At 41.5% G+C, this 25,596-nt stretch overlaps 1 protein-coding gene across 3 annotated transcripts in view; it reads right to left on the bottom strand.

Annotated features, from left to right (window-relative positions):
• npas1 (neuronal PAS domain protein 1) overlaps window positions 1-25,596 on the bottom strand; it is a 69,806-nt gene that overhangs the window by 6,773 nt on the left and 37,437 nt on the right. Inside the window, exons 5-11 of one of the 3 annotated variants that reach the window (XM_047392392.1) lie at window positions 24,787-24,876; window positions 7,995-8,154; window positions 7,722-7,834; window positions 5,705-5,901; window positions 5,373-5,479; window positions 5,049-5,196; window positions 2,987-3,099 (exon numbers count right to left, since the gene is read on the bottom strand). In XM_047392392.1, the coding sequence (XP_047248348.1) occupies window positions 2,987-3,099; window positions 5,049-5,196; window positions 5,373-5,479; window positions 5,705-5,901; window positions 7,722-7,834; window positions 7,995-8,154; window positions 24,787-24,876 (928 nt within the window). Of the gene's footprint in view, window positions 1-2,986; window positions 3,100-5,048; window positions 5,197-5,372; window positions 5,480-5,704; window positions 5,902-7,721; window positions 7,838-7,979; window positions 8,155-24,786; window positions 24,877-25,596 lie in introns of all 3 variants that reach the window. The other 2 variants (XM_047392390.1, XM_047392391.1) reach the window with 2 other exon arrangements.

Genomic DNA, 25,596 nt, shown 5'->3' with positions numbered 1-25,596 from the left:
CACACTGCTCTTACTGGTGCAATGTGCAATCAAAGAAGACTGGCTACCAGGCTGGTCCAAAGTGTTTCAGTTTCATTGTCCAACCCCTGTACATCAGTGAGGATCTCACCTGGTCCCACACAATACAGCACATCACTAGGAACTACCCAGGTTGCTAAAAGAGCTAAACATCATCAGAGACCAAACTCACCCACAGCACTCACTGTTCTCACGTCTGCCATTCGGCAGATGACACAGAAGTGAGAAAGCCAGGATTAACAAAATAAAAAGCAGCTTTTATCCCCAGACTATCAGGCTTTTAAATTCAATGAAGTTTTAGTTTTTTTTCAAATTTAATTAAAGATTTTAGCTTCTAAGTAGTTTCTTGGTGTTATAAATTGAAGTATTTATGGGATGTTTTATGCTTATTTGTAATTAATTGTGACAATGTTTTAGGTGTCGGATGAAGTTCTTGGGGTGGACATTTTATAGCCCAGATGTTTCTAAACATATGACAATAAAGTTCTTAAGATTAATGAGCATGTAGCGACATAATAGTAAAGTAGATGAAGTTTGGGATTTTTGGGTATTAAAGTAGAAGTGCACAATGGTGATTTCCTCATCTCAAACTATTTATTCAAACAAAAGCCAACAACCGTGGTGGGTATACCGCACCAAAAAATGTCAATGTCTCTATAACGTGTCGTGTCAAGCTGTAATTGACCATAAATTACAGCTTGACAACAAACGTCTCATGCTTTTCGTGAGTCAACTTGTCAAATTGGCACCCCGCTCTTCTTGAGGGGCGACCCTCATGTCTTTGAGCTTCTGGGGTACAAAATTACAAACCTCTAGATGGTGACTGCTGATCCCATTGGTTTTCTATGGGATTCAGGTCTGGAGAAACTGCAGGTCACTCCATTCAAGATACCCCGTTGTCAATGAAAATGAAATTAGGTCTGTGTTGTTCATGCAGGGGCAATGTTACTCAGGTAGTATAGGCTTGTCACTGTATCATTCACAAAGTGTAGGGTGGTTCTGTATTGACTGGACACACCTGCCCACACTGTAACACCACCACCATGAAAGGGTATCTGGTGACAACAGTGGTTGATGCATAACACATTCCTTGATGTCTTCAACATCGTTGGCGGCCATCACTTTTGCTCAACGTGAATCGACTTTCATCAAAGAACAGCACTGAGAACCATTGGCTCCTCATCTAGAGTAAATGCTTGACATGTAAGACGATGATGCCTGTCCCTGGTGGTGTGGTCAGGTACCCTTGCAGGTCATCGAGCTCCCAGACCATTCTGATGTAAATGGTTTCAAATGGTCTGACGTGACACTCCCTTACATGCTACCTGCTGATGACACTCTGTGACACTCTTTGACACTCTAAGCTCAGTGGTCACAGGCTGAGAACATCCTGTTTTCAGCCTCACAATAGCGAGGTACTGTTGATCAATTCTTAAGTGTTGTCAGGGTCTCATGATGTTAAATTGTGAGCAGCATGACAAGGAGGACTGTTTAAATACCAATTCTGATGGAACCATTAGACAATTCATGGATCAAACACATGCCATTAAGCTCCTAATTAGAGAACCACAAGTTGTGCAAAAAGTACTGAAACACTGAAAAGTTGGACATTTGCATTCAAACGTTTATAGACCGTCACATTAAGTTCACCTGTAAAGGTTATATACTGCATTTTAGATTAATTCTTAAATTTCACCTGAAAGCTGAGTATCCCTAACTTTGTGTGAGCGGTGTATATTTTTAAAGTGGGGTTTACATTTGCATTCAGCGTCCCTGAAGGGTACTTTGTGGAATTACTTTTCACAGCAATTACACTGCAATTGGACTTCTCTTATTATATTTAAAATAACCCAAGGTCATTCAAACTAGATGGAAAACACTAAGCATCCATTTCAAGCCTTGTCACAAATTCTCAGTTAGATTTTGGTTTGGACTTTGACTGAGCCATTCTAATAAATGAATGCACTTTGATCTAAACCATACAATTGTACTTTTGGCTGTATGTTTGGGGTTATTGTCCTGCTGGAAGGTAAACCTTTACCCCAATCTCAAGTGTTTTGCAGCTTCCTTCAGGTCTTCTTCCAGGATGGCCCAGTACACATCCTGCCTGTGCCTGCTGAAGGGAAAGATCCCCACATCATGATGCTGCCATCTCCATGTTTCAAGTTGATTATGGTGAACTGGTGGTGTTGTCTAACACACAGCGTTTTGCATGTAGGCCAGTTTTTGGGAAACTGCAAACAAAACTTTACAAGGCTTTTTTTTAGCAAAGGTTTTCATCTTGTCACTCTTTTATAAAATCCAAATTTCTGCAGTGCATGGCTAATATTTGTCCTGTTGATAGATTCTTTCTCCTGAACTTTGGATCTTTGCACCTCCTCCAGAGTTACCATGGACCCCTTGGGAACATCTCTTATTAACGCTCTCCTTGCTCACCCTGTCAGTTTGGGTAGACAGCCATGAAGGGTGATGAAGTATACAATGTTTTTTTATATGTTCAGTGATTGGTATATTGTTTTGAAACCTAACCCTGCTTTATAGTTCTCCACATTTTTTCCCCTTAACCTGTGCAGGAAAAAATATGTGCATCTGAATGAGGAGTTCACAGAAAAGTTCTAGAGAGTTTAATAACACATCGATGGACACCATTTACTAATTAGGTAAGTCTGAAGGCAATTCGTCGATTTTTTAGGAGTATCAGAATAAAGCTGAATACAAATACATGCCCACTTTTTGGACTTATTTGCTGAAATATTTTAAAACCGCGTATCATTTTCCCTCCCGTTTCACAAATATGCACTACTTTTGCAGGTCTATCACATTAAATCCCAATAAAACACCTTCAAGTTTGTGGCTGTAACATGACAAATTGTGACATGAAGGAAAAACGTAAAAAAGGTGTGAATACTTTTGCAAGGAACTGTTCATGCAGGTATTTTCTAAAGGCAGAATGAGTAATTACCGCTACCTCTGGCCTGTGGGGAGCTGTCAGTGGGGGACGAGCTGACTCGAAGTCTCTCCGCTCTTATGCTCTCCGGTAGCTGTATCAGATCCAGGGGAGTGTCGGGCATCTCAGTCCGACTGGATGGATAGAGAAAAGAGAGGAATAAATAAAAAATCAACCACTTAAATCCACTTACATAAAAAAAAAAAAACAGCAGCACTAGTTTAAGTGAATACTTAGAGACAGAAACAACATATAATCAGGCAAATAACAGCCTCCAATAGCCAAACGGCCTCAGTCGCTTCTAACCTCTGCCTAACACACCCCAACCCCTTAAACAGTCCTTAATAAACAAACATAAGCATTAACACACACACAAAAACACACACTATGTCCCATTCAGCAGCCCACCTATACATAGTTAAGCTCCGACAAGAAGAGGAGGCTGTTCGAGAAGTTAATGAGCTCTTGTAATTACAACACTAATTAACTAAAACACCATTCAGACCTAAAATTCTGACATCCATTTGTACTAATTATATAGCTTCAGTCTAATTAGCATTGAAATTCAGCCTACTCCTCTTGTTTTTGTCTGACTGCGCTGCTGTAGAGCCAGCATTTAACTATTCTGTGGACGCGTTTGTGTGTATGTATAAAATACATTAAGACATAACCAAGAGTAATACAACATTTTAAATGTAATTTATATTTAAAAACAAGGTGAAGACATTTGAAATGTTGCGTTTCAGCCTAAAAGCTTTTCAATAGGATCATATCCACTAATTCAGAGTAACAGGGCTGAATATCAAGAAGGTATTATTATTTTGCTGCATACTAATGTTGTATCACACCACAGAAACTAAGAAGGCTTTTAAATACTTTAATGATTTAAAGTAGCATCAGAATAAATCTTTTCAGTATTTTTAGAAAGATAACTTTTAAAAGTAGAAAGGTTGTCAGAAACAACATAAAATGGGATTCAGATCTTTCGTCCCTTTGTGATCACTTCTACACCTTAGCTTCAGACAACCTCAACTTAATTATATTCATTGCTTTTGTCATTTAGAAAAGGATAGAATGAATACAATTTTAAAATGATGATTTGATTAAATAAGGGGACTATTTAATCAAAGACTATTCAAAGCAACCTGGCCATATGCGAAAGTTTAATTGTTAAATGATGAATGACTTGTGATCAACTTCTTTTTTTTAAAAGCTGACTTGACTTGACTTTCACTTGTCACACCCAGCCTCACCTGTAGAATCAAGAAATTACTTAAATAGAAGCTGTCTGACAACATTAGGTAGCCTGAAAAAGCAATCCAACATGACACAATCTGGAGAAAATACAAATCTAAAAACAGATGACAAAGTCATTGACATCTATCAATCTGGAAAGGGTTACAAAGACATTTCTAAGGCTTTGAGGCTCCAGTTTTACATAGCAAGAGCCCTTAACCATAAATGGAGAAAACATGAAACAATGCTGAACCTTCCCTGGACAAGGGATCAACAAAAAGGGTAGCAAAAAGACGACAAAAACACTGAAAAACACAAAGCACTGCGGGTTTGTGTTCATTATTAAACAATAAGAAAGAGATAGGCAAAAATGATAGATTTTCCAAGGTGAAAACTACTGAAGACCAAAATAACACAAAGGCCTATCTCACATTTTCCTAAAAAGATCTTGATAATTCCCAAGACTCCTAGGAAAATATTCAGCGAATTGAAGAGACAAAAGGGGGAAAAAAAATCTGTTTATCATCTCTATGGTGGCTGTTATTCTGTTTCCCCCACCCTATGCCCTTTCCTCTCTCCTTGTCAGGTATCTTTATTAAAAATGAAAGCACAAATATTTCTAAGTCATACTGAATTTCAACAGTTTGTGCTAAGGCTTTTAGAATTAACAAGCTCAAATAATGCCCTTTGAAGTACTTTCTCAGTAACCTTCAAATCTCCACCAATAATCCCTGTATGTTTCATCATCTATCCCCCTGAAAGGATTTCTGCACAGACAGAATACTGTCCGCATATAAAAACTGTTTTATTTGCCAACGGCCTGCATATGTGCAGCTGCTGGACCGACCTCAGGACGTAGTTCACCCAGATGACGTTGCGCTCATGGGGGGCTTTGTGATTGATAGAGACAGTGGCAGTAGACTGGATCCACAAGTAGCCTCCTCTTCTCTGAAGCCAGCGATAGTAGCCCGTCACCACTTGGCCTTTCCTCAGCACTAACGGTAAGAAAGCAGAGAAGTTGGTTAATTTGGCAGTTCAGGATTGTGGCAGCAGAGGGCGCCTAGCACAACAAGACAATGCTGGCCTATAACATGCTCTGCAAGCTTCCCAATATCACACAATGTCTACATACAAAAGAAACTGTCAACTTATAGATATGTGTGTGACTCACGGTCCTCGTGGCTCTGCCGGATATTTTCCAGGTCTTCCACATGGACAAAATGATAGCAGGTATTTCCCACCACCTCTGCAGGGGTCAGATCCATATACTCTGAAATCCTGTGGAGCAATGCAAGAAGAAAAAAATAACTAGTTTGTCAACTAAACAGAAGCAGATGTATTTTCTAAAAACCACCAGCTGGCTGGGGATTTTGCCAGCTGCTCATTAAAAAACATGAATGTGGGAGCACTCCAGAAAAACTACAAAAAACATAAATTTACACATTGGAAAGATGTGCAGTGACACTTTTTATCTGTACAAAATAATACTTAAAAATAAGTTACCTGTTTTCACAATATGTGACCTGCAGGTCCATGTTCACTCGGAAGACAAACATGTTGCTCTCCATACGGACTTCGTTAAGCGTGGAGGGTGGGAGCGTGTGTGCCAGAGCGACCAAACCCATTGGGCGACGGACTGACCGCGTGGAGCCCGGGACAAGTGCAGGGCGGCAACGGATGCGTCCGGTCACGTGGATCACCTGACAAGCAGAGTATGTTCCCTGAATACAAAGCCAGGTAGGACCACAAACTAATGCATCGATACATCCAGGTGGAGTTTAAATTGACTCATTGGACGAGATGAATGCTGTAAACAAAATAACAAAAAAAGAATGGAGCTGCTCTGACATTACAGCATTGAGAGCAGTAAACTCTGTGAGGTGAGGCGGTTCAGTGTCTAATAAGGTCACAGCCATAACACGACACTGCTGTGAAACACTGGGCAGCAAAGAACAAAATCTCAACGCTCTGCTTAATATTCTATCCTACCAAAAATAGTAAAACATAAAAATGGTCTGGTCATTGTTTAGCCATAGGACTGTACGAGATTGCTTGAGTAAAACTACAATTGTTTCATAGATTCACAGTATTTAAACAAATATTATAAGCCAGAATGTACAAGTTTATCTTACTGCTTTGACCTAAAACAGAAAAACAACAATTATTCCTATTGCTGTAAAGATATGTGATTTAATGATTCTTACAGGTATAACAAAGTTTTCCAGAACATTTATTTAAATGTTAAATGGTTTAGCCTACAGCCAGCAACAAAGAAGACATGGGGCTCATAACTTGCCAACTGTAGTTTTTAAACAGTGTCAGCTTGATATGATTGATAGGTGTTGCTTTGAAAATTTTTTACACCGTGGCTGTTTGTGTTTTTATGCCACCAGGAAAATTTCTAAATAGCCAAATTAGCATTTTTTGTAAGCAACGGAAATAGTAGTTGCTTTCTTTCAGACAGCTGACAAGCTGTGTGCAGCAACAGGTAGGGGAGGATTAGCATAGCTTGACTCTCCAGTGGATGAGTTATTTTTTTGATCAAGGGTCATAATCTGTTATATTTCATAATACTCAAAGATAGGAATCAAGAAAATGGAACTAGCTTGTTCCAGATTTTATCCACAGAATTTTTTTTTTGGTTATTTCATTACCCGAACAAAATGAATGGATTTAGCATGAAATGCAAAGTTTTTTGGTAAATAAAAAACTATTAGGTTAAATTGTAAATGATTTGTGAGCATTTTATGACTGTCAATTCATTTTTTTACAATGCTTTGAGTTGCTGGGTATGAAATAAATTGTTTGTGAGCACAAAATACAATTAGGACGGGACAAAATGGCAACTCATTATTCAACTCAACTTGGCAAAGGGGCCAATAGAGAGACCTCTATAGCTAAAGAAAGTTCTATGGATGCTTGAAAGAAAATGGCCAGAGATCGGAATCTGCTGATTTTTCCTTGACTGGCTCTGATCTGCAGGTTAAGCAAGAAAAAACCTACTTTTATTTCCCGATTCAATGAATGCATAAAAGCTAAGACCTCCAACCATTTTCAGTCCAAAAACACATCAACCATTAGAATACACTTAGATGCACCTCGTAAGTTAATAACAAAAGATTTAGCTCATGGAATATCCTTTAATGCATTATTATGGACAGATGCCTTAATGCATAAATGGGGCTACTTGTAATTTATTGTTAAATTCGATATTACTACCTCTATCAAAGAACCTGCAGTACAGCACCTGTTCTTTATGTGCCATAGTCCCTAAACCATCAGAATTGGCAAAAACTGGAATCAGCAGGCCACAACAAAAACTGGAAATCTGTACCAGCCAAGAAAAACCTGATCTTCAGAAATCTCTGGTCAGTGCAGCATTTTCTCTGACATGCCATTGATATAATTTAAACCTACAGGAATATTAGGATGAAAAAAATGTGTGGTTTTGAAATTGTAACCTCTGCCTAATGCTGTTCAAGATGTATTTTGATATAATTGTGAACTACTTCCTAGATACCTTGTATCCAGAGGACTTGACATGCAGGCCTCTTTTGGTGAGTGTGGACTTCATGCGGATGAAAAATCCACGATCTGGTGGATCGTCAGCAGCAGAATGAGGACTAGAGGGACCTGCTGTCAAAGATGAAAATACCATTTGAAATAACTGATAAGCAAAAAACGACGAGTAATATTAAAAGTTTTTGTAGTTCATTGATTTCTGTTTAGAGAACTTTTAAAAATCAAAATTAGCTGCTTAATACAGGACAAAAAGTACCAGGCTCAGGGGTACCGGCAAGTGAAGAGGTGGAGGCGGTGCTGGAAGCGCTGTCGGGGGCCGTGTGGCAGCCAGCCTCGGCCCGCAGATGTGGTTTTATTCCCAGCCGCTCGGCCATCTCCACGTGGTCCGCCGGGTGGATGTAGTCAAACACACTGCTGCCGGTCAGCTCTACCTGAAGAGAGGCAGAGCCACCCATCAAAATCCAATGCTTAGAGCGCAAACACCTACACATGTGCAGGTACAGCTCACACAGGGGGGGGGGGAATCAATATATGTTATGACAGGAAAATGAAAGCACCGCTCAGGGTTAGTACTCAACAAGGAATGAGGAGGTTGTAAGACATCCCCCACCCATCTTCCACACTCACACACATATAAAATCCAGCCTCAGAGGGCTATGTCACTACAGTGGTACACAAATAAAACCAGGAGAGATAAAAATCAATTGCATTTGTTGATTAAATACAGGTGAACTCCAACTATCTCAAAAGGTCACATTACTATTCTTCCTATTGTGTCCCTCCCAGTTCCTTCTTTCAGTTACAGTCTTCCCCAGTCGGCATAAAGAGTAGTGCAACAGCTCTATACGATGCTATCATCATAATGCATCACAGTCGTATCTCTAATCATTTAAAGGTAATAATGGTGCTGCTGTTGCATGGCATCCATAAATGCTGCACAATCTGAGACAGTGTGATTCCATCTGAGAGTGTATAAATGAGCGTGCACGTGTGTGTGAGAGAAGGAAACAACATCGGGGTGGAGGGTGGGGTGTATAGGTCTTTTATTATGGTATGCAGCTTCTGTTACATCTGTGAATGTTTGTGTGTTTCCCCAACGTGTATGTTTGTGTGGCAAAACCATTTCATCTGATAAAACCCACGGCCGCAGCAGCCTCACACCCTTGTCTGTAGGACACAGCCATTTATTACCGGATTAGAGCCATTTACTGCAGGCTTTATGGGAGCTTCAGCTGGTCCTCAAGGACATCACAGCCGGGGAAGAGGGAAAGAAGAGCAAAAAAGGAGCGAATGGAGGAATGAGGGTGAAGGATGGCGAGAAGGAAATCCCATCAGAGAAAGTGAGGATGGTAGAAAAGGGTGGTATTTTAAATCCAAAACACAACAGACATAGGCTCTACCTGTTTCCACCTGAAAGAGCCCACAGAAGTCCCATGGAACTTCACAAAACACAATCTTCAAATTTGTGTTTATAAACACATTAGCTTCTTTGTTCTGTCCATGGACCTGGAAAAAGGTGTAACTGTATTTAACTGTAAATATAAAGGCAAAAAGGGTGATAATGCTTCAAATGGTCAAATCAGAGTATGTACATATCCTCCTGTCTGTTTGCATTACAGGAAATGTATTACCTGCATGACTACAAGAGGTTCAACAGAGACCCCGCTCCCTTTCTTTCCATAGCAAAATCTGCAACCACACACAGCATAGAATAACCTCGTGAACCTGAATACTGTGACAGCAGTTACTGGATCTTATTTCTGTGAAGAGGAAAATATTCTCCTGTTGATCAGACTCTTTGACAAAAATCTTCATATTTCCTACTTTATATTTGCAAAATTAAAATATCAAGTCTACAATATCTGACAGAATAAGACTACTGCTGTTTGTGATTTTCCTAATTTTATTTGAATTCAATGGCATTACAATGACTGAATGTTACTGCTATGCATGCAATCTTTAAAATTTCTGGAATGCATAATTTAATAAAAAAGGATGCGTTTCAATAATTCAAACTGATAAGAATACCTGTTTATTCTTTCTATTGGGCTGCATGCTGATCTCAACTTGTTTATTTCTATTGTCTATGCTTACACATCTAGTGCAGATATTAGCATACACCATTATGACTATGACTATGGGTAGTCTTATCTAACCATCCGATAGCATACTGTTTGCACCGAGTCACACCTTTTGGACGCTCTTCTCAAGTATTTCCAGCTGAGACAACAAATCTCACAGGGAAAATCTGGCTCTTTTTTTACTTTTTGATAGACAAAACCATGTTTAATCTATCATCAGTCAGTAAAATTTTTTGTTACTATTGTTTTTGTTTCAGAAACAATGAGTGAACGTGAAAGAAATCAATAAGTGAAATGAATTTAGGTGATGAGTCATTCCTTTACAGTGCCTTGCAAAAGTATGCGTACCTTTTGGACTAAGTCACATTTTGCCAGGTTACAATAGCAAACAGCTTTGATTTTATTGACATTTTATTTGATAGACCAACACAAGATTGTGATAAAGAAGGAAAAGGACATAAGATCATAGAAATTGTTTAGAAATCATAATTTATAGATTGTGCATTTGCTTTTAGCCATCAAGAGTTTACTTTATAGAGCCACTTTTTCTTTCTTTTTTTAGGGTATGCCTCTAAGGAGCTTGGCATATCTAGGGACATTTTTTGCCCATCCTTCCTTGGAAAGTAGCTCAAGCTCAGTCAGATTAAACGGAGAGGTTCTTGCCACAGATTGTTGATAGGATTTGGTAAGGACCAGAGCCTTGCATTGGGATTGGGATCTCGCAAGATCCAATGCAAATCTTGCGGGAGGAGGCGGTTTAAAAACGACTGCAGGCAGGAGCGGGCGGCTTAAAATAGACACCAGGTCCCAAGATTGTTGGAAGGATGAGGATGTAAATAAAATCAAGAATGGAGACTGGAAAGAAATACATTGTATAATCAAATAATATAATCATTAAATTGAACAAATTCTCAAATCATAATGGGATAAAGAGCAATTACTTTTTTATGAATAAAAATATGCCCGATTTCATTGAAAGATGCAAAAGAATTATTCAGAATATGACCTCTGACATGGATTAAACGCCACCAGCCAAAAAAAAAAAAAAAAAAAACGAACTGGTTTGCAGAGTGGGAGGAAGATTCTTCTTTTAACTCAGGTCCAAAGTCTGGTGATGAAGAAATAACAGAATACCTAAGCGCCCAACTGTCAAACAATCCAGGATTGGTCGCAAAAATCTAGGAGCAGATGGGAGCAAAAGACAGCAGAAGGAGTCCGAAATTCAGCAGGAGAGAGATTTAAAAAATCAGTCTCGAGCAGGGAAATAGTCTTGACTTTGGGCCATTCTAAAACATAAATACGTCTTGATCTAAACCATTTTAGTTTAGCTTTGGCTGCATGTTTAAAGTTGTTGCCCCAGTCTAAAGTCTTTCTGGGCAGCCTCTAACAGGTTTTCTCCCAGGACTGCCCTCTGTTTAGTCTATTTAGTCCTCTATTTATTTTTTGCTTGTAGGACAAAAAGTTCCGAGTTATTCTCCCATTGCCTTCTGTATGTTTGAGGTGTCCTTTATATGGCTTGTAGCAAACTGCAACTGAGACATCTTAAAGCTGTCTTTCATCTGTCATGACATCTGCTAGTTACATACTGCAGAAATTTGGCCTTTAGAATATGGATTCCCCAACTTGATCTGTGGATCTCTGCAGCTCCTTCAGAGTTACTAAGGGCTATTTGGCTGCTTCTCTGATTAATGGTCTAACTAGCTAGCTTTTCAGGTAAGTTGGACAGCCATGTTTTTGGCATGTTTGCATTTCTGCCATATTCTTTCAGTTCTTATTATAGATACAACAGTGCTTCATAAGATGTTCAAAGACTTTCTTTTATAAATCAACGCTGCCTAAGAGGTTTCCACAACTCCCTGACCTTTCTGGTGTGTTCCTTGACCCTCAGGAAGCCCAGTGTTTGCTCATGTTCTCTATGTTCACACCTCTGAGGCCTTCACACAACTCCTGTATTTATACTGACCTTAAATTAGACACTGGCAGGCTTTAATTATTACTTCTGAAAGCAATTATTTGCACCAAGTTATATTTAGGGGTACCACAGTAAAGGGAGCTGAATGCAAATGCATGCTCGCCTTTTCAGATTTTTGTATGCAAAAAACTTCAACTCCATTAAACAGTTGGTCTACTGCATAAAATCCCAATACAACCTGTTGAAGTTTGTGGTTGAAATGTGAAAATGAAAAAAATGCTCAAGGGGGTGAATACCTTTACAAAGCACTGAAATCATGTTTTCTGGATTTGCATCACATCAGTACTTCAGTGAAGAAAGTGAAGAAATCTGGACCTGAATCCATTTTTGGATTTCAACAATCCAAACTGAACAGCTCTATGTTCTTCTCTGCTGGCTTGCATGCTACTCTCACACTTGTAGTACAGATATTAGCATAAATCATTACAACTATCTGGGTAGTCACATCCAACATCCTCAGTGGGCTTTAAATAAAACACTCCTATTCCCTTAGCATACTCTTTGTATCACGTTGTGCCTTCTGCACGCTCTTCTCTGGCACCTCTCAAGTACTTCCAGCTGTGACTGCACATCTCACAGGGAGAATCTTGTCTTTCTAACTGTGACAGACAACACCGCTTTTAATATTCCAGACAGCTTCCATAGAGGTTCAATGGTGGTTCAAGATTGTTGTTCCCTTTCTGTATCAATTGTTATTTAGTTTCACCACTTTCCTCATTATCTCTTTTGTTTGGTTTAGAAAGTTAAAACTACTTGATTATGGTCTTGAGCATCTCACATTGAAAAAAAAGTTAAATGCTGGATCAGCTAATGACCTGAAAAGGTTTCCTGGGGTTCTTTATGATCTCTCAGTCTGGGTCAGTAGGCTACAGTGTAGCCGCTACACAATGATGGGGAACACTGCTGACCTGACAGATGTCCAGGAGAAGAAGTCAATGACACCCTCCACAAGCAGAGTAAAACACAAAATGTCATTGCTAAAGAAAATTCATAGAACTTTGAGTAGAAGACAAAAGTGTGGTAAGAAGAGATGCACCAGGAAAAGGGAAAACATCAGCCTTGAGACGACTGTGAAGCAAAATCCATTGATGAATTTTGTTGAGCTTCATAAGGAGTGGACTGAGACTGGAATCAGCGCATAAAGAGCCACTACCCACAGGCAAATCCTACACATGAGCTACAAGCGTCTTAGTTGGGCTAAGGAGAAAAAGAACTGGGTTGTGTGTGGTCTCGGCTGAATCTGTGTTTCTCTCCTTCTCTGACACAATGCCACACAAGCTTGTCTCTCCTAGTATGGAGGCCATCCTCTTCTTAAAAGTTGTTTGGGCACGCCCTTACCCCCACCTGTGGCTGACCTGCCCTGGTGGTGGCCTGTCAGTAGCTTTTTTGCCTCCACCATCAAATCTGACCCCTTCTTCTTCACCTCAGCCATGGTCCTCTCTTTCCACTTATTGAATTAACAGTGGTAACAACGTGTTGCCAACACTTCTTTTTGTTTGTCTCCTCTCTACTGTGGCTACCAAACAGGATACGTTTTTGACTCTCCACCTTACTGACCAACACCTCAACTTCTGACTCGGTGAAACTGCCTTTCTTTGCTCTTTTCTCCTTGGTTGCCATTGTTAACCACCAAATAACATTGATCAGCTGGCTTATTTAAATACACATTGACCTTAATGAGGTGCTTTGCATTGACCATTTACTGTTGATTTTGGGCAGAACTGGAGGCGGAACCTTGTATGCAAACACTGAGGTTAAGCTGTGGTTTCTTGCTGGTGTTCATGCGCATGGTTTTATAAGTTTGGGTTTTTCTGAGTGTACGCCATTTATGGCTTTTTAGTGTAGGTACATTTTAGTATAGATCCCATGCAATGTTGTATAAATGAGACCCCTGGACTGTTGCTTAGTGACCCAAAGTTATCTTTTTAGATAAAACTTTGCAATTCATTTAGAAATCAAGGTCCCCGAGTCTGGAGGAAGAGTGGAAAACAGAACCAACATTTCTTGAAGTCCAGTGGGATGTTTCCACAGTCAGTGAGGATTTGGGGTGCCATGTCATCGGCTGGTGTTTGTCCAGTGTGTTTTCTGAAGTCTACAGTCAATGCAGCCATCTACCAGAAAATTTGACAACTTTTATGAATATGCTGAATTCATTTACCAGTAGGACTTGTCGCCTACCCACACTGCCAAAGATACTAAAAGCTGGTTCAACGACCATGGTGTTACTGTGCTTGTTTGGCCAGCAAACTGGCATGACCTGGAACACATAGAGAATCTATGGAGTATTGTCAAGAGGAAGAAGAAACACCAGACCCAACAATGCAGCTGACCTGAAGGTCACTATCAAAGCAACCTGGGCTTCCATTACAGCTCAGCAGTGCTGCAGGGCTCCATGCCATGCTGTACTGATGCAGTAATTCAAGCAAAAGGAGACCCAACCAAGTACTGAGCACATAGAAATGAAAATACTTTTCAGAAGCCTGACATTCCTGAGTAAAACATGCTCTTTTTATTGATCGTATATATTATTCAAATTTTCGGACACACTGAATTTACCTTGTTTATTGTCCGTAAGCCGTAAAAATATCAAGAAATAAATGCTTGAAATATTTCACTCTAAGTGTAAAGAATCAATTTTTGTGGAAAATGGATGTCATTCTAGATCTGAAACATAAAAAGGCTCTGCATGTTTTCTTTAAGGAAAAAAAACAATTTCCTATATTTGTGAATAGATTTATTCTATTCTATTACTCTGGAATTGTTTTTTTACAGTCTAGTATTAGCAACAACAGGATATGTGTCCCTCTGTCTGTGAAAACGCTTACTGTATTTAGCCAAGTTTAATAAATTGTCTGCTTTTTAGTCACTAGATGTTGCAGTCCTATTCTCTATTAAATTAAATTGAGAAAAAACATAGGTAAATACTTTATCTTGTATCTAACATTTTCTATTATATAAAGATTTTAAATCTTTCTATGAAATTTAGTGCTGGTGGGTCAAATTTGTACCATTAATGAATTATAGTTTAGGGGCCTCATAAAATCATTCCAAGGGATGAAAAGGGCTCCCAAGTCAAACTTTGGACTATTCACTGAAGATGTTTCAAAGGTTTCTTTAGTTCCGATCATGGTTTGGAGGTTTCAGGCTCATGACAGTCACACCAATAAGGCTGAAGAAACCGTGATGAAAGATAAAACATCTCAAGGAAACAAGAAAATAACTCTAAAACTACATTTTGATTAACCTTCTATTTCTGCGTATCACTGGATCAAGCATGTAGCTGTATGAGGTGCATTTTTGGGTCTGTAGTGGAGAAAGAGTGAAACAATTCCACATTTCAGCGTTTGAAGATTTCTTTTTAAATTAAAATTTTTATTCATCTTGCCGTAATTCCATTACATTGTTGAGAAAAAAATAATAGCTCTAAACAAAAGAAAGTTTGACGGGAGTGTGTTGGAGGGTCAGCTACCTTTAGAGGACACATAATGTTTAATGATAAAAATGCAATAAGGCTCTAAAATTATTTTTTTAATGCATGTTAATGTGTGTTTTTTTGTGATTGTTCTGATGGTTTTTAATCTGAGGTTAAATTACATTGAATCTGTATCTTTCATATCAACATTAAAACTTTAAAACAATATTGTGTTTGGTCTCTCTTTGGTCTAAATTCAGGTTGAGCTCTTTTTTCTTATTAAGATCTATTTCTATTCAAAGAACATTTAAACGAGTCCTCAGCAGGACCAACAGTATGAAACACAGACTCTCCCAGTTTTGCGGCATTGGAAAACAAAGTAGCGAGACAAACAGGTCCTTCTGGGCTTTACTAGGGCTTAAGACCTATCAGAATAATACCTGTTCATCACAGGCGGGAGGGAGGGATTGAAAAATGAGCAGACAGAAATTAGAAGATGAGAAAAAGACGGTGCAATCCAGAGGATGAGTCGGGCTCAGACACAAAAACAGGTATGGGATGGAGAGCAAAAGAGACGCGAGGAGACGCAGAGATCATTCAAATTTCTTTGAGTGTGTGTGCACGGGTGGGGTGCTTATGCGAGCCCACAGTGCACCCCTGTTTTGCTGTGTATGTGACCAGACTGTCTGTTTTTTTCTGTCATTGTGTGTGTGTGTCTGTCAGAACATCTGTGTGAGAGTGTGTGTGCAGACTGAGACCCACGTGCATGTATGTATGGTGGTGTGGAGGGGATGAGGGGCAGCGACCAAGGTGGGGGGAGGAGGAGAGACATGATATAAATAATAGCAGGGGGCTTTAATATGTATGAGGCATCCGGGCAGTGGTCCACAACACACTAGAAGGCCTTCACTGACTGATGGGAGAAAGAGGGAGGGGGATGGTGGTGGTGGGGTGGGGTGGGGTGGGGTGGTGGGGGGGCTGCATACTAACCATTCACAGATCAATTCTCTCCTCCCTCCATCTCCCATCCTTCCTCCTTTCTCTTTAGCCTATTTATCCTTTTTTTCCCTTTTCGCTGGACATTACTCTTACTTCTTCATCCTTTTTCCCTGTCTCCTCCTCCTAATTTATCCCCATCCTTTGTCCCTCCTGTCCACTATGAGATGTTCCGAGGTTTATTCCCTTGCGTTGTTGGGAAATAAAACAAATAAATACATACCTGTAGAGGCGTCAGGGGGGTGGGCAACGGGCTGTGCCCTTGGTCAAGGTGCCTGACCTAAGCTAAGTCGGCTAAGCAACCCCACTGTCAGGGGAGCAGCCCAGGGTGTAAGCCGGGGCAGAGGGGTCAGACGGATAGGGGGACACGAGACGCAAAGCAGGAGGGTCGTTCCACGGGGGATACATGCCCTCTAAACAAACCACCAGTTATACTTTTCCACTCAGAGCCTCGTTTGTTTGTCTGTCCTTCCACTCTCCCCAGTGCCCCCCTATATTCGCCAACATAGCATACCAAAGTGGTTTTGTCCTTCCTTCCTTTATTTCTTTCCTTTTTGTATTTTGTTTTTTTTTCCTCATTGTTTGCGCCCGCAAACGCTCAATACATTCCCTGTCACATATTCCCTCACACCCTCTCTCGGTCGTCTCTTTCCGATCATAAACCTCCAATATCTCTGCCCGTTCACATCCTTTTAGGCAGGTAGTAGCGGCATTGTGTGTTCAAGGTTTCGCATGTAATCTTCGATCATAAATAATTTCATTAGAATGCTGATGGCTTAGGCCTTGTTTGAGTAGATGTGATGGGTTAGGCCATCTGCTCAGCTGATAAGAACAGCTCTGTTTTATTAGCGTCTCCACAGAAGCCTCGGCTGCCTTGTTTACCTAGGCAATCCCAGGGCGAATTTCATTCCTACTGCACATTTAAGCTCTATTTACACACTCTCTGTCTCACTCTGTCCCTCCCTTATTCCCCTGCTTTATTTTCTTTCTGTCTGTTAATTGTCTGTCTGGTTTTCTCTTTCTTGGCTTCTTTCCTCCTGTCACTGCTTCATCTTCCTGGCTTAACATTGTTAATCTTTGGAAGTGAGCATGCAGACGTGCCTTTTAACATCTGGTTGAAAAGAGAAAGGTTAAAAAAGTTCCACAGCAAGGTTCAATTGTCCCTTGTCCAACAGCTGAAACCAGGTATTACACATTAAACATATATTTAAAAGGACATATAACCATATTTTTCCCACTGTCTGACTTTAAATCAGACTGCTTTAGGTCAGTTAGGATTACCAACATTTTTGCAATTGTTAAATGACAGAAAAATACAATATTTTTCTTATTGCTTTCCTTAAATTCAGAAATGTACTTACATTAAGATTTGTATGCCTTTAATCTCAGATGATGTCATGGCTTAGTAAGCTTCAGATATGTTAATTCACAATATTTGAATAATTAGATATATTTAGGAACACATCAAAGATACTGCTTCCTTGTGTGGCGTCATGGGAAAATGTAAAGAAATCAGCCAGAAGGAGAAATGTGGACCTCCACAAGTCTGGTCATCCTTGGGTACAATTTTGTGCCACATCCATTTGTTCAAACAATCATATGAAAGTACAGCATAAGAATGTTTAACCACCACAACGTTCTGGCAGGAGACAGATTACGGCTAACAGAGATTAACATGTTTTTATGTGTGAAATGTGTGTAACCCCAGAATAAAAGCGAAAGACCTTTTGAGGATGCACACATCTTTCGAAGTGTCAAAAGTTTACAACATTGACAATGTGGCTTAAAGCCCACGGCAGCATTCTGTCAAGGATGGCATGAGACAAAAATAGCAAAAAGGTCTCTTAGCCATGCCTCAAAATGTTTTTTCTTTATTGTTCTATTGTACTTCATACTTGTCCACTCAAGAATATACGGCTAAACAGTGCCACTGAAGTTAGTATCCAAGTCGAGATTCCTATTCTGTGCAATATTACAGGAAATCAGCACTACAATTGATGATTTGGAGATCAAAGCATAAAATACTTGACTAGACTGGTCAAAGAACAACTGGATTAGAGCCACACAATATACTAAATCATAATATCAAAGTGTGCAATATCCCATTCATAAAGGACTGTTTGGATAAAATATGTGGCAGGATATTATATCTTTAGCATTTGTGCAAATTCCACGTTATTAATATATTTAGCCTGTTGGATAAGCTGTCACAGTCCTCAAGGCCCACCTTTATTCACGTTTTTATTGGCTGAGCTGCTAAAGCTCACAAAGTGTGTTTCTGATATTGTTACAAATGAAAATTGAGGATAGTCAAAACGTTGTCTGTAATCTATAACTCCATCACAATATTCGACAATATTGTGATGGAGTAACAGTATCATGAATAAATGTTTCTTTGATGCTGCATAGCCCTAAAATTGATTATTCTACACTGAACACACATTCTTAAAAAACAGAGTTTGAGATTTTTAAAACTTTAATTCTATTTGTGAAAACAGAAAGTTTTTGTTTTTTGTTCGTTTTTAGCACCAGAAGAACTTTAGATTAAAACAGGTGCAAAAAAAGCAACATGTAGACAGGTCAAACCTGGACTGAATTTATCTTAACTGATTACAGATTTTCTAAAACACAGATTTGATTTGTAAATCTCATGTATAGAGTATGCAAAAAACAGAGGTTCCCTGAAGGTAGTGTTCATGCAGTAACTGCCTTGGATCAGGATGACAACAGGTTTGGAGGCTGTATCCTAAAACTACATTGATGCGGTACAAAGCTATCCCCACAGTGACAATTTTGCTTAGTTGAAGCATTCTATGCAGGCTGTAAGTTTCCCCTGCATCTCCTGTAGGTTATAAAGGTTTTACTTCAGAGTCACATCAGACAAAAGAATGATTAACACTGATCAATAGCTTTTCATTGTAGAGTTGCCATTTGAATGTTCAACTCTGTAATAGGACAGAGTTATGGTCTACAGTACAACATTATTCTTTTTATTGGCATCAATAGCACTAAATCACTGCAGGTTTTTAGGTAGAAATACACTCAATTACTCCTGTAATTGTACTTTTTTTTTCTCCTCAGCTCTCGTGCTGTACCCATCCCTCTTCATCTTCCTCTTATCACACCTCCTCTCCTTTCCTACCCCTCTCTTTCTCTCGCCTGCTGTCTCTATCTATCTTCCCATCCCCCTTGGTGTTTTTCCCCCTCCCTACAATCAATGTGGCTTTTAAGATGCCTATCGATTTGTTCCCCTAGACAGGCCCAGCGCGCTGGGGCGACACTTTGATTGCTGGGCCAGTAATTACTGTTATTATTTATGCATCTGGGCAAAATGGCAGGACTTAACATTCACAGTACAAGAGGCCACAGGCAATCAACAGAGGTGAACACCTGGAGCAGTTGGGAGGGAGTAAAAGAAGGAGAGCCTCTCCGGGAATGAGTGCAAGGAGTGTAGTCAAAGACACTCACACAAACACACACACACTCCTGTAATGCAATATAAACGCGGGCTAGAATATAAGCAAATAGGTGCAAATTCACTTAAATACACAGTACAGATGGGTAGAGAAATCACAAGGTAACCGGAATTGGCCAATAGACAGCTTGATTGGCCCTGACCTCTGATCAGTCGGTCAGAAACTAACAAAACACATTTTTCTTCTTGTCTCACTGCACAATACATAAATGCTAACAGGTCGAGTTAAAATCAACACTTCAATATGGAAGTTTAATATCACTAGCTGAGTTAAGAAGACTCAAAGTTAGCAACTTTCAGTAGTTAGGTGTTGTCAGAACAGCAAAGATGTAAAATGAAGGACAGAAAACTAATTTCTATGACAAAATCTACACTTAAAGTTAATTTAGTGTGCAAGACTGTGAATGAGAGACTTTTAGCAGATATCAGGAAGGCTCAACGTATAAAAGAAAAGTGCTCCGTATTACCCTTTTGAGCTATCAACCTCTGTCTGTTATGTAGCATGTTGGGTTATGAAATATTGGCAGTTGTTTGAGAATCTCTGTGTTAAGGTACAGCTTTACAACGCTGGTGTGCAGTTATCTTTCTAAATATGGGCACTTAAGCAAATGTGACTGTTTCCAGCAGCCAAACCACAGACTGGAAAAATATTTTTCCAAATATATATTTATTAGTAAACTATTTCTTATTTTCTGGCTGCCGTGGATGTCAACTAAATAATAAAAAGTAACCCACCATACTGACAACAGAAATTTATCATCTACAAAAAAATTGTCCCAAATGAGTAAAGTCTGTATTCAACTGTATGTTTAGTCTGATTATTTAAATTCAAGATCTAATCCTAGAAAAACAGGTCTGAATGTGTTTTCACACTGAACACATCACTTTTACTTTTGTAAATAAATAAAAATTTGATGTCTTTTTAAAATCTCTACATTCTAAATAACTCTTTTTTGTTTTAGCATTGGCTGACATTCTTAGGTAGATCACATCTCCCCCTGTTTAATTCTGCAGTAGTAAGGTACTGATGTAGCTGCGGAAGTTAGGAAACAAAAAGTGTCACCTTCAAAATAAAGCAGGTTTTTGAGAACAAAACTGTATATTTGGATTTGCATGCAGAAGTAACACGTTATGTGTGTCTGATTTACAATTTTGATGCGGGTCTGTCCAGGACCTCTAAAGGGCACTGATATGGCCCACACAACCGACATTCCCTTGGCAACACACACAGACTGAGGTTTCAGTAATGCTAGCTGCACGAACTGCACTAATCACTAATACAAGACAAAGACTGTTTAATATTTCAAGTCATTAATAATTTTGTCTTTGTTTCAAAATAGTAACACCTATTTCACAGCAACTCCTCTCCTACACCCTGTGTAACAGTGCCTCTGATCCTAATATAAATGATTAATGGCCATTCTGTCAAGGTTTGGCAAACACTGGGCAGCAGCATGATGAGGAAAAAGTTCTTCTTTTAATGAAAAGTTTTCCAAAAAAAACTTACATGGGTGGACAACAAGAAGATGCGGATAATCAGCAGGCAACAGCAAGGTAGTTAACGGGAGAAACCAGCAAGTGACAATGAGAATCAGTGAGTTTTTAAACAGAGGGTTGTGCAATGTGGAACCAATGAGAAAGGGAGGCAGGTAATCAGATAAATACTAAACAAGGACAAGCTGCACAGAACTGAGGGGAATGTATCTGAAGAAAACTTATTATCAGGGAAACCAAAACTAGATAACAAAACTCAAGGAACAAATCCAAGGAAACTATTAAGAAACATAAAGTATAGGAGTCTAGAAAGTAACAGCTAACGAAAGTAACCTGAGGACATGAGGGAAAGCCTAACTGAGTAAAGTAAACAAACACAAAACACTAAGTGACAGACTGCAACTAATGACCTAACAGAAAGGAAATAAACATGAGAGACTAAACAAAAGAGAACTGAACTGAACAAACACAACCCGGGAAAAGTAGATCTAAAGGGAAACACATGAACACAAGAATCTAGGCAGTTATAACATAGGTAAACAACTAATCTAGACAAAACAGAAAAACACCTGACAGAGAAAAAGTAAACTAACAAAAAATCCAAAATGGCAGATCCTGACACATTCATGGCAGGAAAGTTTGAAGAAAATACTTTAAACGCTCCACTGGGGTAAACCCCAACACTGAGCTGGGGGGCACCAAGCAAACCCACCCCAGCCCGCCACCTCTCCCCGTCGGCCACTCTAGAGTAGAAGAGAGTCCAGCCCCTCTCGAGGAGATGGGTTCCAGACCCCACGCTGTGCGTGGAGGTGAGCCCAAACACCTTCTAGTCGATATCTCTCGACCTCCCGCACAAGCTCAGGCTCCCCCCCCCTTTGCGCCTTTGGGTTGGGGACAGGTCTCTGACTGTCATTTCGGCCTACGGGCCGGGCGGTAGTGTGGAGTACCCGGCCTTCTTGCCATCCCTGTCGGGGGTGCTGGATAGTGCCCCTCCCGGGGACTCCATTATTCTGCTGGGGGACTTCAACGCTCACGTGGGAAACGACAGTGACACCTGGAGAGGCGTGATCGGGAGGAATGGCCTCCCTGATCTGAATCCGAGCGGTGTTTTGTTATTGGACTTCTGTGCTAGTCACGGATTGTCCATAATGAACACCATGTTCAAGCATAAGGGTGTCCATTACTGCACTTGGCACCAGGACACCCTAGGCAGGAGGTCGATGATCGACTTTGTTGTCATATCGTCAGACCTTCAGCCGCATATTTTGGACACTCGGGTGAAGAGAGGGGCTGAGCTGTCCACTGATCACCACCTGGTGGTGAGTTGGATCCGCTGGAGGAGGAGAAAGCCGGACAGACTTGGCAGGCCCAAGCACATTGTGAGGGTCTGCTGGGAACGTCTGGCAGAGGCCTCGGCCAGGGACGTATTCAACTCCCACCTCCGGGAGAGCTTTGACCAGATTCCGGGGGATGTTGGAGACATAGAGTCCGAGTGGACCATGTTCTCCGCATCTATTGTTGATGCTGCTGCCCATAGCTGCGGCCGTAAGGTCTGCAGTACCTGTCGCGGCGGCAAACTCCGAACCCGGTGGTGGACACCGGCAGTAAAGGACGCTGTCAAGCTGAAGAAGGAGTCCTATTGGCTGTGGTTGGCTTGTGGGACTCCTGAGGCGGCTGACGGGTACCGTGAGGCCAAGGGTGCCGCGATCCGGGCTGTGGCAGAGGCTAAAACCCGGGCCTGGGAGGAGTTCGGTGAGGCCACTGAGAAGGACTACCGGTTGGCCTCAAAGCGATTCTGGCAAACTGTCCGGCGCCTCAGGAGGGGGAAGCAGTGCTTCGTCAATACTGTTTACAGTGGGGGTGGGAGGCTGCTGACCTCGAGAGGCTGGTGACTCGGGGTTGGACTCTTTCATCACCAAGGCTGAAGTCACCGAGGTGGTTAAAAAGCTCCGTGGTGGTGGGGCTTCGGGGGTGGATGAGATCCACCCTGAGTACCTCAAGTATCTGGATGTTGTAGGGCTGTCATGGTTGACACGGCTCTTCAACATTGCGTGGCGGTCGGGGACAGTGCCTCTGGACTGGCAGACTGGGGTGGTGGTCCCCCTTCATAAGAAGGGTGACCGGAGGGTGTGTTCCAACTACAAGGGGATCACACTCCTCAGCCTCCCTGGTAAGGCCTATGCAAGGGTATTGGAGAGGAGAGTCCGTCCGATAGTCGAACCTCGGCTTCAGGAGGAGTAGTGTGGTTTTTGTCCCGGCCGTGGAACACTGGTCCAGCTCTATACCCTCTACAGGGTACGCGAAGGTTCATGGGAGTTTGCCCAACCGGTCCACATGTGTTTTGTGGACCTGGAGAAAGCATTCGACTGTGTCCCTCGTGGTGCCCTGTGGGGGGTGCTCCAGGAGTATGGAATCGGGGGCCCTTTATTAGAGGCCATCCGGTCTCTGTACAAGCGGAGCAGGAGTTTGATCCGCATCGCCGGCACCAAGTCGGACCTGTTCCCGGTGCATGTTAGACTCCGGCAGGGCTGCACTTTGTCACCAGTTCTGTTCATAACTTTCATGGACAGGATTTCTAGGCGCAGCCAAGGGCCGGAGGGGTTCTGGTTTGGGGACCAGTGGATTTCGTCTCTTCTTTTTGAAGATGGCGTGGTCCTGCTGGCCCCCTGTAGCCAAGACCTACAGCATGCGTTGGGGCAGTTCGCAGCCGAGTGTGAAGCGGCTAGGATGAAGATCAGCTCCTCCAAGTCCGAGGCCATGGTTCTCAACCGGAAAAGGTTGGCTTGCCCTTTTCAGGTTGGAGGAGAGTTCCTACCTCAAGTGGAGGAGTTCAAGTATCTTGGAGTCTTGTTCATGAGTGAGGGAAGAATGGAGCGGGCGATCGACAGACGGATCGGTGCGACTGCAGCAGTAATGGGGTCGCCGGCCCGTTGTGGTGAAGAGAGAGCTGAGCCGAAAAGCGAAGCTCTCGATTTACCGGTCGGTCTATGTTTTTACGCTCACCTATGGCCATGAATTTTGGGTCATGACCGAAAGAACGAGATCCTGGATACAAGCGGCTGAAATGAGCTTCCTCTGTAGGGCTGCCGGGCACGCCGTTAGAGATAGGGTGAGGAGCTCGGCCATCCAGGAAGGGCTCGGAGTAGAGCCGCTGCTCCTCCACATCGAGAGGAGCCAGTTGAGATGGCTCGGGCATCTATATCGGATACCTCCTGGACGCCTTCCTCGGGAGGTGTTCCAGGCACGTCCCACCTGGAGGAGGCCCAGGACACGCTGGATGGACTATGTCTCTCAGCTGTCCTGGGAACGCCTTGGGCTCCCCCCAGAGGAGCTGGAGGAGGTGTCTGGGGAGAGGGACGTCTGGGCGTCTCTGCTGAGTCTGCTGTCCCCGCGAACCGGTCCCGGATAAAGTGGAAGACGACAAGTACGAGTACGAGTACTTTAAACGCTGTTCTTCTGTCGTCCTATAGTATACTTCTTAAAGAATAATCTTAATTGGCTAAAATTGCTATTGACAGGTAAAAGATTTATAAAAGCTGGAGATCCAAAATCAACCAGAAATTTGGATGGATACATCTCTAATAGAAGGTTTTTATAAACATGTGTGTGTGTGTGTGAGAGAGGTGACCTTACCTGTGAAAGCCCCAGGTAGATGGAAACGGTCTCTGAGATGTAGAGGAATCGTCCCTCATGACTGACCACAAACACAAAGCCATCCAGAGACTGCAGAACACACACACATCCACACAAACACACACACAAAGTTAAACAGAAACAAGACAGACAAATTAGAGCAATTAGCATGTATCGAACAAATTGCAATGAGCTAGAGAGCAAACAACACGTCACCCTTCGGCTTCTTCTCTCAGTTCACAAGTGCACACGCACGCACACACACACACACACCTATGCAGCTACATACAGCCGCTGTGAGCAAGACCTGCATTATCACACACACACACACACACACACATATAAACAAATTTAGTACAGAGAAACTAAGCGTACAGAGCAGGGCTGTTTCAATCAGCTGTAATAAAGTCAGAGAAAAAGCTTCATCCTTGATCTCCAGCCACAAACACACACACACACACGTGAATCCAAAGCAGACAGAGACAGACCAGAGTCATTACAGGCTGCTGTGACTCTAATGAGAAGTGAAAGGTATACAGCCAGCCCATTAGAGGTTACTGCTTCAGAGAATAATATTAATCGTCATAACAGGCATTCAGGAGTGAGCCGACAAAGCTTCACAGACGCGCACAACAGACCTGGACCACTTGGAGCAGAAAAAAAAAGATTTCTTGTTTTGGCGGCCCAGGCGCTTAAAGTGGCAGCGGTAATTTATGCACAACTGACACATCCACTATGTAAATGACTGGCCGGGGTGTGGGGCGTCATGTGTCGCAGTGAGGAGAAACCAGCCATCTGAATGTCGGAGAA

Source organism: Girardinichthys multiradiatus, chromosome 18 (genome assembly GCF_021462225.1).
Source record: "Girardinichthys multiradiatus isolate DD_20200921_A chromosome 18, DD_fGirMul_XY1, whole genome shotgun sequence".
Lineage (NCBI taxonomy): Eukaryota > Metazoa > Chordata > Actinopteri > Cyprinodontiformes > Goodeidae > Girardinichthys > Girardinichthys multiradiatus.
This window is presented reverse-complemented; position numbering and strand designations above follow the sequence as displayed.